This window comes from Capsicum annuum, chromosome 6, assembly GCF_002878395.1.
Source record: "Capsicum annuum cultivar UCD-10X-F1 chromosome 6, UCD10Xv1.1, whole genome shotgun sequence".
Taxonomy (NCBI): Eukaryota; Viridiplantae; Streptophyta; class Magnoliopsida; order Solanales; family Solanaceae; genus Capsicum; species Capsicum annuum.
Genome location: NC_061116.1, coordinates 101,261,303 through 101,277,045, shown reverse-complemented (window position 1 = coordinate 101,277,045; position 15,743 = coordinate 101,261,303). Strand labels below are relative to the sequence as shown.

The 15,743-nt window shown below is 37.8% G+C and overlaps 1 protein-coding gene across 4 annotated transcripts in view; it reads left to right on the top strand.

The window, feature by feature from the left end:
* Positions 1–7,166: 7,166 nt before the first annotated feature.
* LOC107873237 (protein INVOLVED IN DE NOVO 2) overlaps positions 7,167–15,743 on the top strand; it is a 31,926-nt gene continuing 23,349 nt past the window's right edge. The window contains exons 1-3 of one of the 4 annotated variants that reach the window (XM_016719994.2): positions 7,167–7,563; positions 8,840–9,801; positions 9,878–10,059. In XM_016719994.2, the coding sequence (XP_016575480.1) occupies positions 8,883–9,801; positions 9,878–10,059 (1,101 nt within the window). In that variant the 5' untranslated portion in view covers positions 7,167–7,563; positions 8,840–8,882. The remainder of the gene's footprint in view (positions 7,564–8,839; positions 9,802–9,877; positions 10,060–15,743) is intronic. The other 3 variants (XM_047414829.1, XM_016719995.2, XM_047414828.1) reach the window with 3 other exon arrangements.

Sequence of the window (15,743 nt, the reverse complement as noted above, 5' to 3'; positions counted from 1 at the left end):
GGGAAGTAGTTTCTCGATGACCTCAACCTTGGCCCTATCTACCTAAATACCTTTTGTAGAAATTTTATGACCGAGAATAATGCCTTCCTTCACCATGAAGTGGCATTTTTCCCAATTAAGTACCAGGTTAAACTTTTCACACCGCTGTAATGCTTGACTTAAGTTCAGCAAACACAAGTCAAAGGAATCTCCAACAACTGAAAAATCATTCATAAACACCTCCAAGGTGTCTTCAACCATATCAGAGAAGATCGATATCATGCACCTCTGAAATATGGTCGGTGCATTACATAAACCAAATGGCATCCTTTTAAAAGCAAATGTGCCATATGGGCACGTGAACATCGTCTTCTCCTGATCTTCAGGAGCAATGGAGATTTGGTTATACCCAGAATAACCATCCAAGAAATAGTACCAACCTCTACCTATCAATCGATCGAGCATCTGATCCATGAATGGCATTGGAAAGTGATCGTTTAGTGTCCACGAGTTGAGCTTTCGGTAGTCCATACACACCCTCCACCTTGTGACAATCCTGAGTAGAATTAACTTGTTCTTCTTATTAGCTACTACCGTCATGCCCTCTTTCTTGGGCACACACTGTACAGGACTCACCCATTTACTATCTGAGATTGGGTACACCACCCCTGCATCTAGCCACTTGATGATTTTTTTCTTTAGCACCTCTTGCAGAAGTGGATTCAGTCAACGTTGATGCTCAATAGTGGGTACACAATCTTCCTCTAGCTGAATCTTATGCGTACATATGCTAGGAGGGATACCAATGACATCCGCAATAGTCCAACCAATAGCTCTCTTGTATCTCTTAAGAACAAAGATGAGAGCTTCCACCTGTTGTTCACCTAGATCAGCAACAATAATAACCGACAGTGTATTTTCACTACCCAAGAATACATACCTCAGATGACTGGGTAGCTTTTTCAAGTCTAACACCGGTGGCTCTTCAATGGATGGCTTTGCCGGTGGTGAAGGTCGATTCTTAATGTCAAGATTAAGCTTCTTGGGAGCATAAGAATACGACCTTATTTCTGTCAAAGCACAGACAGTTTCTCCGTACTCCTCAATATTCTCACGATCAAAGTTCATAAGCACAACATCCAATGGCCCAACAGAAAGCTGCTCCTCCAAAGATAATTCCTGCTCGTCCTCACAATAAACATCAACTATAAATAACACATTCATTTCTTTGTGCTGCTTTATTGATTTGCATGCATCGAAACGTACCACTTCGTCATTCATCCAAAATAAAAGCTCATTCGCTCGCAGATCAATTACCACACTTTCGGTTACGAGGAAAGGTTGAACCAAGATTATGGGCACCTCAAAGTCCACCTCGCAATCCAAAAGAACAAAACCTGCAGGAAAAATGAAAGTAGCCACCTTCACTAATACATCATACAGAATACCGACAGGCCATTTTACCAACCTATCTATCATCACGAGCCGCTTATTGGTTGGAGTAGGATCTCCCAATCCTAACTTTTTATAAATGGCAAGCGACATCAAATTAATGCTAGCCCCCAAATCACATAAAGCATTAGCAAAATCTAAAGATCCGACCGTGCAAGGAATAGTGAAAGCTCCCAGATCTGCCTTCTTCTATACTAAGGACCTTGTGACAATCGCACTGCAATGATGGAAATTATCTGCCGGTTTATAGCTTACTGCCCTTTTCTTTGTCAAAAGGTCCTTCATGAATTTGGCATACCCTGGCATCTGCTCCAGTGCCTCCATCAAAGGTACATTAATAGTCAGCTGCTTCAGCATGGTCATGAATTTACTGAACTTGTTGTCATCAGCCTTCTTCTTCAGTCTATGAGGAAAAGGGGGTGGTGGTTTTGGGAGAGTTTTCTCCACCACTTTCTTTTCTTTGTTCTTCTCATCTTCAATCTTTTCAGACTGCTGACAACTAAGTGTAGTATTATGAATGATCTCATCTTGGTTTTCAGCTTCTACTGGATGATCACAGTCTGCTTCAACAATACTTTCATCCATACTATCAACCACAGGCTTACCCACAGATAGGTTTTCCAACACCTTACCACTCCTGGTAGTAATTACCAAAAATGATCCATCTTTTCTTAGATTTTACACTGTGTCACTTGGTAGAGTGCCAGCTTTTCTTTGATTAAATGTCGCCGACAGTTGACTCATTTTTTGCTCCAACTGTTTTATTAAAGTGGAATGTGAGAACCAATTGATTCATTGAAGACAAATCATTTTTTACCTCAGCTACTCCTGTGTTGGTTTTCTCAACTCCTTTCAACAGCTTAGCCATCATGTCCTCCATGGACATCTTCCCAGAGTTAGATGCAGCAGCTTCACGATTTCCACGAGGGACATATAAACCACTCCTGTCATTCTTATTCTTCCAAATCCCTTAGTCTCGGTCCTCGTACCCGGATTTTTCATAGTAGTTCCGACCTTGGTTTCCTTGGCCACTGCCTCAAAAACCCCCCTGATTATTCAAGTAATTTGCTTCCTCCTCAGAATCAGAGTCAGTTCTTCCCTGTGATGCAACAACTTTAACCTTCTCTGTCTTTCCTGATAATAAATGCTTAGTAAAAAAGTCCAGTTGCATTTTTATGTGAGCCATATCTTGGTCACGTTCCTCTTCCCTTCGTCTCTGTTCTGCGGTCATGCCAATAGATACAGTAAAGCGCGCTACCTCAGAATCCTTGGTATGCCAAGCTCTACTCTGCTTTGTCATACGATCAAGCATTTCAGATGCCTCAAGAAAAGTGAGGTCTATGAATGACCCACCCGTAGCATTATCTACCACTGGCTTAGTCACTGAACTCAAGGCCCTATATAATATCTCCATCAAGTGGACATTGGTCATCTGATGATTTTGGCACCGCATAAGCTTCTTCTTGAACCTCTCCTAAGTCTCGTGAAGAGCTTCGGTTGGAAGCTATCTGAAATTTCTTATCTCGTTTGTTAATTGTGCTCTCTTGGATGGCGAAAAAAATCTTTCTAGGAAAACGTCTTTCAGTTGCCTCCAATTGGTAATAAAGTCGGGATTTAGCCCATTTAACCATAGAATTGCCTCTCCAGATAGAGACAATGGGAATAAGCGCAGTCGGATCGCATTTTGTCCAACCCATGAATTGTCAAACGACTTGTATGTTGAGATAAAATTAATCAGATGCATATTTGGATCGTCGCCTGCAAGTCCACCAAATAACCCTTTGACTTGCAATAGCTGGATCATAGTGCTAGTAATATTGAACTTGGCTCTGGGTGCTAAAGGCAGAGGAATAATATCCCTATGGCACCAGCGCCATCCAATTCGTCATCATCATTATCAAAAGCAAACTGCACAGCTCTGTGTTCGGGTCTTATTCTAGCCTGACGATCTCTATTGATATTCCTATTCACTGGTGCAACCATATCATTTGCACGCCTTGGATTTAATAGCTCATCATCACCCAGGTCCTCATCATCAGGATTTGGTACCCGACCTGGGTTAGCAGCATTCTGCTGATTTACTTGTGTGGCTGCCAATGCAGCTAATCTAGCCTGCTCCTATTGAGCAGCTATCTTTTCAGGGTCTCGTTGCGCATCCATTCTGCCAATGAGATGTGGTTCAGGATTTATAGGTAATAATGGCTGACCCAATCTCCGTGTACTTGGGATGCACAATAGTCAACCTATTCAAAACAAAAACAACAAACCAAAAGTAAAGTTTGAGAATCTTTGACCAAAGGGTCTATTAACTATCACAAACTTAGTTAACAACCATATTCCCCAGTAACGATGCCAAAATTTAATACGCCCAAATTATAACTCTTGGTAGAAAGTGTAAGTGGTCGCTGTCAAATATAGAACCCAACTAGGTTGGGTGTCGAATACCATAAGAAATACTGTGCTCACTAAGTGTTGTAATCGTTATTAGACTGTTGATCAGAGGTTCCTAACCAAGAAGGGGGGTTGTTGGATTTTAATTTGTAAAATAATTAATTGTAACAAGAGTATTCCAACTAATGATTCTCTTTGTATTTCCTAACTTTATGAGACTAAACAAACCAGGGTTATGGTCACCAAAATACTAGCACCATTTGGGTTGTGAATCGTTTATGAGTTCCGCTTAGCAAATTCAATTGCAAGAAAGGTTGAGTCCTATTCTTTATCCCTTAGTTTCTCAACCTAAGTGGATAGATTATCCTCTAATTCTCTCAAACTCGAAGGATGTATTATTCTTTCAACCCATTTCTCATGTAAGCTAATCCTGTTAGGGCATTTGTTATTACTTTAAAGGTTAAAGCCCTTAGAATTCATGTAAACACTTTCTTTTCCCAACAAACACTTTCCTTTCAGACAAGTGTTGTTCTAGGGCGCACTCTTCAAGTTTGCAACCAAAAAAAGTCATGAAATTGAAGAAAGGTTTATGCAATGTCATTGAATTATGGAACTCCAATTGATTCCCAACCCATAGATGTGTTTCACATTAAGGATCCCATAACCCTAGTTATGGGATCTTAGCCACAATACTCCATAGAAGAAGAAGAAGTCATTCTTGTATTATTCATAAATAGATTAAGAATTTACTTACAAAGAATCCCAAGAATCAGTTCTTCAATCTTCAATAATCAATTGTTCAATGCTAAAGTACTCCCAGATCTCAAGAATCCCCAAAGTACTAGGTTACAAAGAGTTTCAATAGATGATAAAACTTGTAAAAAGAAAAAAAATATCTTCTTAACCCTAAAATTTTGTATTTATATGTTCCTAGCTAAAAAAGGAATTTAAAATTTAAAAACAGAAAAGTCGCATCCTAGTTGACGGTCCGTCAAAGAGTTGACGGTCCACCACCTTGTCCGTCACTTGTTTCTTCCAAATAGCAGTTTCTGGATAAGACCTGACGGTCCGTCGAATGACTGACGGTCCACCACATTAACCATCACTGAGTTTCTCTAGAGGGTAGTTTCTGGATAAGCATTGACGGTCCATCTGGTGGTCCGTCGCATAACTGACGGTCCACCATGTTGATCGTCACTGATTTTCTTTGAAAGGTGATTTCTGGATAAGGGTTGACGGTCCATCTGGTGGTCCGTCACATGCCTGACGGTCCACCATGTTTTTCGTCACTCAAGGCATTTGTATGGTAGGTTCTGGATCGCCTTGACGGTCGACCTGGTGGTCCGTCGAAAGACTGGCGGTCCACCATTTTGATCGTCAAACTCATTTGTCGACTACTTTTTCCAGCTTTCTTCTGTGGTTATCTCCTTTCACTGAAAACACTAAAACTTTATTAAGTAACACTTTGGTTGCCTGAAAGCATACAATTTCCCTAAGAAAATGATGCTAACTGTTCCGTAATATACCGGAACATCAAAGCTCTGGTACCAAATGATAAGATCTTAATTGGTGATAAAGGTAATCAAAATCGAACACTAAATTAAATAAGAAAAGATATTAGCATTATCACTAATCGATCAAGTTTATTGGCTACAAGGGACTCTATACCATCACCTCCCATTTGAACTTAATCAATGAATCCATAAATAAATGACTTTAGGATTAATCAAGCAAAGAAGTTAACAAACAATTAAGAGACTCCAACCCTAATTACACACCTAAACTATTAGGAATCCATCTTTAATAGATTTAGTTAGTTAATTGGGAATCAACCACTACTCTAAGATAACTGGAGTCCAACGAAAACTACAAACTAAATTATTAACTATCAAATCTTTCAAGACAATTCTCAATTCAACATAATCTAAGGAATGAAAACACTATGACAAGTATTATAATTATTGTTTTAACAAACATAGCCTAAAAATGGTTATTTAAAAGATAGCCCAAAGGGCCATTCTTGATTGCCCAAATGACTCCTTGATTGTAAAGGTCCACGTGATCACCAAACTTGGCTCTTGATCCTCCAAGTGGCTTGAGGTCGTCTTGGTGATCGCCAAAGTGTAACTTGGCTCACCAAATTGGGAGTCTTGCTCCCTAAAGTGGGCAGTAGGTTGCCCTCTTCTTCAATCCGTTGCTTCCCCATGCCTTAAGCTACATCTGTATGTGGAAGCCCTTTCTTTTGTGTTCAATAAGATCCATTTAAGCTCCCTTCATGTCCTACTGTGAAGCTTAAAAAGATCCTCATAGTTAGTGCTAGCTCTGGTCATATCCAATAGTGTTACATGTGTGGTTTTCATTTAGTCATAATGTATAGCTATTTTGGGGGGAAAAATAAGGGCTTAGAAAGTCTCACACACAAGTACACACGTAGGTGACGTCCAGCTGTCAAAACAGGAAAGCGCATTTACGATGTGCTCGAAAACCTTGGAAGAAATTAATTTTTTACTTCGAATAAATAGTGAGACAAGCAGCTGCGCTCCCACAACCCAGAGTGGCTGACCACGCGCTTTAATAATTGATTCGCATCGAATTGGATAATTTTTATAGTACTATATTAACCTTTAGGTTGTTTTCCTCTTTGGGTGTGTTTGGTATGATAGAAAATATTTTCCATGGAAAATGTTATCTTGGAAAATGTTTTCCTGAAAAATAAGTTGGTTTTCTACTTACTTTCTCATGTTTGGTTGGTGACTGGAAAATATTTTTCAAAAAATATTTTATGGTGTTTGGTTGGTGAGTAGAGACTATTTTTTAGAAAAATATTTTCTAATGTTTGATTGATGAGTGAAAAAATATTTTTTTAGAAAATACTACTAACTGTTAATTAGTATATCAGTACCTCTAGCAACTCAACAATTTGTAAGAACTAATTTAAGCATAACAAATAATATCAATATCGAATACTAAAATATTACAATCACTAAATTTAAGCAACTATTAATTAGCAAATATATGAGACACTTTTCAATATTTTGTCAGGACAATCTCAAGATACTACAATCAATAGAAATATAACGGAACGATAAGCTTATTCAACCTCGTGAAACAAGTTACATCGATGACAAAATGAAATATGCAATTAGCAAAAGTAATATAGGTAAGTCTTCCTTTATGTATATGAAAATAACAATATATTCAATGAATATTGGAAATAGAAAAAATTCAGGTTTTACTATTTTTTATTTCAAGCACTGAAAAATTGAAGTAAAGCACAGTGAAAAATATTTTCGAATAATATAAATTTTTGAGAAATGTAAATTTTTGAGTCATATGAATATGAGTGTTATTGGGGTGGAAAGAGGGATAAGGTGGGATCATAAGTTACATTTATCATTTTCTAGAAAATAAATTTCCTTAACTCATGAGGGAAATAAGTTATTATGAAAAATGTTTGAAAAACATTTTATTACAGCCAAACAAGAAAAAATAGAAAAACATTTTGGAGAAATCATTTGCCATAGTACCAAACACATCCTTTGTCTCTCCTCATCAAAACCCAATTTTACTTGCCTCCTCACTCACTACCTACGAAAAGACCCTATTCACTCCTTCAAGAGAAACTGCTGCCTAATACCTTCTCTTTTGCTGCTTGACGCTTGGTTTGGAAAATCCGGGCAAGTAGATCTGAGACAGATAACAATTCTTTTCCTCTTTGCTCGATTTCTGTTGTTTAACAAGGTTTTAATTTGTAATTTTTGACTCTGCTATGTCTTCCTTGGATGCATGTCTCTGTATACATTTGGCTACTGTTTAAGGCTGTTTCTTTTAGTTAATTAGTCTTTCGGCTGCTCAAAAATATGAAGAAACCCTAGGAAATAGACAATTCACGCAGCTCTGTATTTTTTTAAATTTTTTTTAGTAAAATGTAGCTTCCATATGGTTGGTACTTGCAAGGTTGTTATCAAAATTTCTTCCTTTATGAATTCTAAGGTAAATTTGACATGTATTCAAGCTATTTCCGGATAAGCATTTCTTTTTTGAGTCCGGTCAGGGGTGTAATTATTGCGTTGACCTCCGTGCATTATCGTGCTGATTATTCTCCTTCAACTTGCAAGCTTCTGCTCTTGAACAAAGAATGATGTGGCGAAAAAAGTAAACCAGGAAGCACAAAGTACCCTATCTAATTACTGTTGCCTAGTATTGCAATGCTGTCAAAAACTGCTAATTGCTATTGATTTCTAGGTCTCTGTATGGGTATATTGAGGAGAACCTTCAAAGAAAACCTAGTTCTTTTTATTGTGCATGTATAACATCTGTAATCTCTTGCAAAATATTTCTCTGCTATCAAAAACTGCAGATATTACTGTTGAGTTCCAGATCTTTGTATTTGTAAGGTAAAACAACCGTATTTCTTACTTGCATTTAGCACATATGACTGTAATTATGTTTCTGGAGAAGAGGGTAAGGAATGAACATTTTCATGTAAGGTTATTCTTACCAGGATGAGTTTTACATTTTTTTTTTCACCAATCAATTGGTGCTTATTGGATGTCATGGGTTCTTCGTATAACTTTTTGATTGGTTCATTCTTCCATAAATTGCTGTAAATGTAACAAAGTGTATCAAAATTTAAGAAACATTCATTTTCTTTTAATGGGAATATCAAAACCTGGTTCAGCGTCTGTCTACCCCACAAAGGTAGTGTACGGTCTGCGTACATCCTACTCTCCCCAGGCCCTACTTGTTGGATTACACTGGGTATGTTGTTGTTCTTCGGAGTATCAAAGCCTTTTGATAGCAAACACATCATGTGGGAAATTTCCCCATAGAATTTTTCTTCTGCATACTTCATTTGTCAACTATTATTCATGTCTCTCTCCGTCTGAGTTTGAAGGGTTAAGTAAGCTGAACTAATTTGTGATTCAAATGCCCTTGAGCTGGTTGTACTTTAAATGATGCTCGCTTTCACCTACAGTTGACGAGGTTATCTTTTTTTTTTTTTTTGGTTATACAGGTGTCATTCTTGTACGTTTAAATCTTGCAAGTAGGAGAGTTCTATGGATCATAGTTCCGGGGAAGACACTGAAATAAGTGAATCAGAGATTGAAGAATATGAAGAAAAATCTTATGAAGATTTGAAGAGCGGAAATCACTCTCTTAAGATATCAGATGTGGCATACACTTGCCCGTATTGTCCAAAGAAAAGAAAGCGTGACTTTTTGTACAAGGAACTTGTGCAGCATGCAAGTGGGGTGGGAAGCTGTAGCTCTAATAAGAGAACTGCGAGAGACAAGGCGAATCATCTTGCATTGGCAAAGTACTTGGAAACTGATGTTGCATTTGCTGATGATTCATCTAAACCTGATGCCGAGCCGGATCCTCAAGCTGACCCTCTTGCGGATCATGATCGTGATGAGATGTTTGTCTGGCCTTGGATTGGGGTTGTTGTGAACATTCCCACTGAATTTAAGGATGGACGCTATGTGGGAGAAAGTGGTTCTAAGTTGAGGGATCAGTTGACGAAGAGAGGTTTCAACCCTACACGGGTACGTCCATTGTGGAATTACCAAGGCCATTCTGGTACTGCTCTTGTTGAATTCAACAAAGACTGGTCTGGATTTGGTAATGCAATGTCATATGAGAAGGCTTACGAGGCTGACCATCATGGCAAGAAGGACTGGAAAGCCAACCTTGGTAAAAACTCTGATCTGTATGCTTGGATTGCTCGTGCTGATGACTATAAAGCTATCAACATCGTGGGTGAAAATCTCCGCAAGGTTGGAGACCTTAGAACCATATCTGATATCATGGAAGAAGAAGCTCGGAAGACGAATAAGCTCGTTTCTAATTTGACAAATGTTATTGAAGTCAAGAAGTTACACTTGAAGGAGATGGCGGACAAATTTAAGGAGACTGCACAGTCTTTGAAACAATTGGTTGAAGAGAAAGATAAACTGCATCAAGCGTACAATGAAGGTTAGAGGTCTGATATGCTATTAGGAACTATTGTTATCTATAATGCTTCATGTCCTTGTATTTGTTTTCTGAGCAGAGATAAGAAAAATCCAGTCAAGTGCACGTGATCATTTCCAGAAGATATTTAATGATCATGAAAAGTTGAAATTGCAATTGGAATCTCAGAAGAAAGAGCTTGAGCTCCGAGGTAGAGAACTGGAGAAACGTGAGGCGAAAAATGAAAGTGATAGGAAGAAACTGTCTGAGGAGCTTGAACAGGTATACTTTTTTTCCTTGGTTGTTACTTGTCTGAATCTGGAATTGTACCACTTCCTTTTTATTTATTACCTGCAAGATTGAGGGTCTGCTAACAATGAACACTTCTCCTTCCACAAGGGCTAAATTTTCTGTAGTGGTTCACGACTTTTGATGGCGTTCTGATGAATTAGTGTAGTCTGTGATCAAAGCATGGTGTGAGAAATGAGAACCACTGCATGTAGTTATGGCGGTTGGACATTCCAGTTTTGTGTTTCCAGCCTCTTCTTTTGCCAATTATTCTATGACGGAGCTTCTATGTTTAGTCTGATACAAACTCGATCAGTTTATTTCCTCTCTTATCTTCTTTATCTTTTTCTTCACCTAGCTCTTTACAGCTCTTGATGGTTTGAAACACTAGACGGGTAGTGTTGTCCACAAATGCTCACACAAGTATACGTGGTCTCTCAGTAATAAAGTGCGAGTAGAGTATCACTCCGATAAGGACTTGAAACTAATTAACTAAACTATAGAGACTAAATATTTTCTAGTTATTAAGTGAAGATTAAAGCTCATTAATTTTAGGTGATTTAAATCTAAATTGATAACTAAAATCAAGAACTAACTGAATAAATAGCAAGAAAAGCAAACTTGCACACTTTTAAAGAATTCACAAAATTAAGAAACCTAGGGTTTATTTTTTTTGATACCATGGTGTTTGGGTCTGCTTGTGCGCACCTCAACTAATTCCACGGGGTACCTCCTACCTCTCACCAACATGGGTACTAGTAAGTCTGTTCCCCAAAGCAATAAAGCTTGGATAGAAGAGAAGAAATCGCCTAGACTTTTTTCCTTCTGTGGGATTTTAACCTGCGACCTGGGTCGCAGCCCACTTCATTGAACACTAGGTCACACCTTGGGTGCTAAGAAGCCTAGATTTGTTTTTGGTTGAGAATGTAAAGAATCCCAAGGTTATTCCCTTGACAAACTTGTTAGGACCAAATATTTGTTCAAATAACTTAATTCACAAGAGTTCTTGATCTAGTGTTCTTGTTTACTCATATGAATCTTTCAAATCCTACTCGTGTATTCAAATTAACCTTCATTATGTGTATGGGAATCAAATTAATAAGAATCTGTCTATGTAGGATGAACAACTATATGCCTGTCTCACACAACCCACAATGCAATTCCCTAATGCTAGGTTCATGAGCATACACTATCCAATCCAAAACAACCCTAAATTATCTCTTCGAGTTCAACCTTGATAGAAATCATATCGGAAAAATAGGAAAAGTGCCGCAAGCAAGTAAAATTTTAAAAAAACACAACCCAGTAGCATAACTAGAACATACTTGATTAAGAATACTCTAATTATGCAAACAAAAGTACTAATTCATAGGAAACCCTCAAGTTATATGATTCAACTTGAAAACACCCTTTACAAATTTCAAAGCAGCTATGAATACGATTCATCGCAGTACTCGGAAAGGCGCTCACTGCGCAGAGATGTGGCTCCTTTTTGCTCTACGGCAGGCATTCCCTAAAAAAACGATGGGCAGCGGCGAGAAGTGGCGAGGCGTGAGAAGCGGTGCATTCTTTTTTAAGAAAAGCAAAAATGAACATATGTCTCAGTGCATTATAGTTCTCCATCGGACACATGGGCAGCTTATTCTTTGGTTCCTCAATGATTCTCAGTCCATAGTTAGGGTTTTCGAGCTAAGTTGCTCGAACTCTCCAAAAATGTTGCCGCACCTGTGTCAGATTCTCCAAATATGCACTATTTCTGAAGGATCAACGCACACGTAATGATATTTTTGAGGAGTCCGAGCTACATAGTTTTCTGGTACTTGCCTTCCCTTCTTTCTTTTCTCTCTTTTTCTGGCAGCAACTACTTTTCCAGCTGTTTCTGGTGTTTTTATGTTTTGTATTTTTCTTTCGGCAGCAACTCCAACGTCCTCTATTTTGCGAAGTTTTTTTATGTCTATGTTTTCTCCTTTGTTTCTGGAGTTGTTTTGCTCAATTTTTGCTTCATCCATTACCTGCATATAATTTCCAGTTTTTAGTGGTACAATTAGTTGCATAATGACTTGATTATTTTGCCTATAAGCAGTATATTCAATGACATCATCGGTTGGTAGCAAAAACAGTGACATAATCTGTTATTGCGATAGAGTTTTTGGTTATTTATAAATGCAAATTTAATGTTTTAATTTTTTTTTGTATCATTTGGCACATCACTTTGAGAAGCCAAGCACTTCACTAATGTTAAGCGACCCTTCGTCGCTTTTTGTTGCCTCTTGCTCTCCAAAACATGATTCATCCTAAAAAATACCATCCAAATTCAAAATAAGCTATCCCTACCATCCAAATATTGCATAGAAAAGACGTAATAACCCTTAATTAGGCCACTAAACGAATTGGGCTGTATGTATCACCGTCTTGGAGCCATAGCAACCTTTGCTTCTGTTTAGGGTAGACTATCTCCACAGTTGCGTCCCTTGGCTTCACTACCATGCAGTGTTATCAAAAGCAAAAAGTGCAAAAATGCTCTAAGGTCTATTGGGGCTTTAAGCTCAAAGTGCAAATGAAGAGTGAGCTTTAATGAAAAAAGGCGCAAATGGAGAAAAAACTAATATATATGTTTAGTCCAAAACTAATAATTATAAGCACGAATAAATATATGGAGAACGAAATTGAAACTTTCCTTATGATAAGAAGCGAATATCAATTGGTTAGAGTAGCCTCATTAGAAAACACTCATTGGCAAGGAAAAGTATGTCTTAGAGCCTTGATGATGACACTAAAAAGCACATTAAGTCAGGTGAAGCACTCAACATGTTGAGTCTCGCGTCAGGACTTAATCAGCACACCTCTGAAAACACTCCTATCGTGGAATTTGCGTACCTCCTTTGCGATTGCGGTTGGTGTCGGTGATAGCTGTATTCTGCATAGTTGCTGCAGCCCTCAAACTCAGGTTTTAGTCCTTTTTGGTGGTTCCATCTATTAGAATATTAGTAGATAAGAATAGTATATAGAATTCTACTTGAAAAAGGATTGTAGTGTTGTGTTCTACTTGGAAAATGATTAGAATTAATGTCGATAAATAGGGTCTTAGTGTAATAATGTAGATACATAATTCAATAATATTCTTTCTCTTATGTTTCTTACATGGTATCAGAGCATTGGTGAGAAGCTTAGTTAGATAGGTTACCATGCGTCAATTTTCGGTGGATGTTGTGCAAAAACAAAACACCATTATTGTCTCCTTTGTCAGTTTTTTGCTGTGAACCGTTAGGCCCATTTTTGAGTTCCTCCTGCGGTTCAGAATAATTTCTGCAAACGTTCATCATTGATTTTGGTTTAGTCATAACAAGTCTGAAGCCTTAATGAGGAGATCAAAAAATCAAACATTACAGTCCATGAAGAATCGAAAGGAGGAGGCCATTTTGAAAGATCTCGATCTAGGTGTAGTTATTGTAATAGGCTTTGACACACTTTTGACGTATGTTATTCTCCACCTAAGTGTAACTATTGTAATAGGCTTGAACATACGATGTTCTTTGCGTGGTTAACCACCTAAAAGTGTTCATGCGCTCCGGTCTAACACCACAGGTAATAAATGGGTGTATTTATCGGCAAAGGAATATAATGAGTTTCTTCAAAAGTCATTATGCCGAATCTCAAAATCAATTTGATGTCTCTGTTTAGACCTTTCATAGTGATAACGCCTTAGAGTATGTGTCCTCCTGTTTTCAACAATTTATGACTTATCAAGGAATTATTCATCAGAGTAAAATCAATTTATGTTATTCGGAGTACATGTATTGTTCATAACTTCATCCAGGGGATAAATTAACCCCTTATGCTCTCAAATATGTCTTTCTTTGTTATACTTGAGTACAAAAGAGATATCATTGCTACTAACCTGATCTTCATATTTGACGTCTTACCTATATCGACTTTTGAGGATCTTATCGTTACTTCTACTTCGTCATCTATAGTGCCACCAATCTTACCTGCACCAACTTTTGAGAAATCTACAATACCTTCTACAACTCCATCCACAATGCCACCACTCCTGACTTATCATCATCGTCCACGTACAACATCAGGCTTAAATGATTCCCGTCCCACACCTGACCCTGCATCTACTACAGACTTTGTCTCCTCTTAAACAATCGATTGCATTTCGAAAAGGTATTTGGTCCATTTGATGGCGGCTTGCTATGATTGACGAGATGTCTGCATTACATGCAAGTGGTACTTGAAAGCTTGTTCCTCTCCCTTTAGGTAAATCGACTGCTAGTTGGCATTGGGTTTGTGTAGTGAAAGTTGGTCTGGACGTCCACATTGTCCAGCTTAAGACTCGCCTTGTTGCCAAGAGGTACACACAAATATTTGGGGTTTATTATAGTGATACTTCTTTGCCCATGGCTAAAATAACATATGTTCGTCTTTTTCTATCCATAGTTTTTGACAATGACCTATTTATTAATTAGATATTACGAATAGGAGGAAGTTTATGTGGAGCAACCACCTGGTTTTGTTGCTCAAGTAGAGTCTAGTCCGGTGTGTCGATTGCGTGGGTCACTTTATGCTTGTTCAGTCCAGATTAGGTATTGTTATTTTGCAAAACAAGCATGAGTTAGACGTTCTCGATAAGACAGGATTGATGAGATGTAAACCCGTTGACATTCCCATGGATCCAAATGCTAAACTCCTACTAGGACAAGGGGAGCCACTTAGTGATTCTTGAAGATATAGGCGTTTAGTTGGTAAGTTGAATTATCCCACAATGACCATATCTGACATTTCCTATCCCAGGAGTATTGTAAATCAGTATATGGATTTTCCCTGTGATAGTCATTGGAATGCAATTTGCAGTCTGCAATATACTAAGTCAGCTTCAGTTAAAGGACTACTCTTCGAGTAGTTAGCTTGCAAATATTTTTACCAAGTCCCTTACTGGTCCTCGTAGTAATTACATTCGTAACTAGTTCGGTATATATGGCTTGTATGCTGGTGTTTGAGGGAAGTGTTAGAATATGAGTAGGAATAAGAATAATATACAAAAACCTACTTGGAAAAAGGATTGGAATGTAGTGTCTTACTTGGAAAATGGTGCGAATTTAGTGTCTATAAACAGGGTCTTAATGTAATAATGTAGATATACAATTCAATAATATTATTATCTTATATTTCTCACACCATCCTTGGGGTACTTAATCTCCCTCATCTCCTAAGACATACATCATCATAGGCTTATACCAAGGCTCCCCCAAAGCGCTTTCATGGATTCCATCTTCATTGCATAAGCTTGCAAGTATCTTAGGTCATTAGCTTGTGATCTTGTGTAGGGTCTCAAGGCTTGTGCACCAGGGTCATGGTCATACTAAGGGTTCATAGATAGTATCTGAGAGTTGATTAGGCTATTGAATGTGTTGATTTTTGAATATCTAACTAGGATAGAGTCTGATATTTTTGTAGATCTGTAAAATTAGATTTGATATACTACTAAATAGTTTAGGAAATTAGATCAAATAAAATCGTCCCTTGATTCTCAAATCACCTAGAATCAAGGGATATGATTGCTAGTTTGTTTACTTTTCTCTATTATATATTTGTACCTTTACAGATGAATAAAATGTAGATTTTTGGTACCAAAACTAACATGGTATCATATCTGTTTTAATTTTGTGTTACTT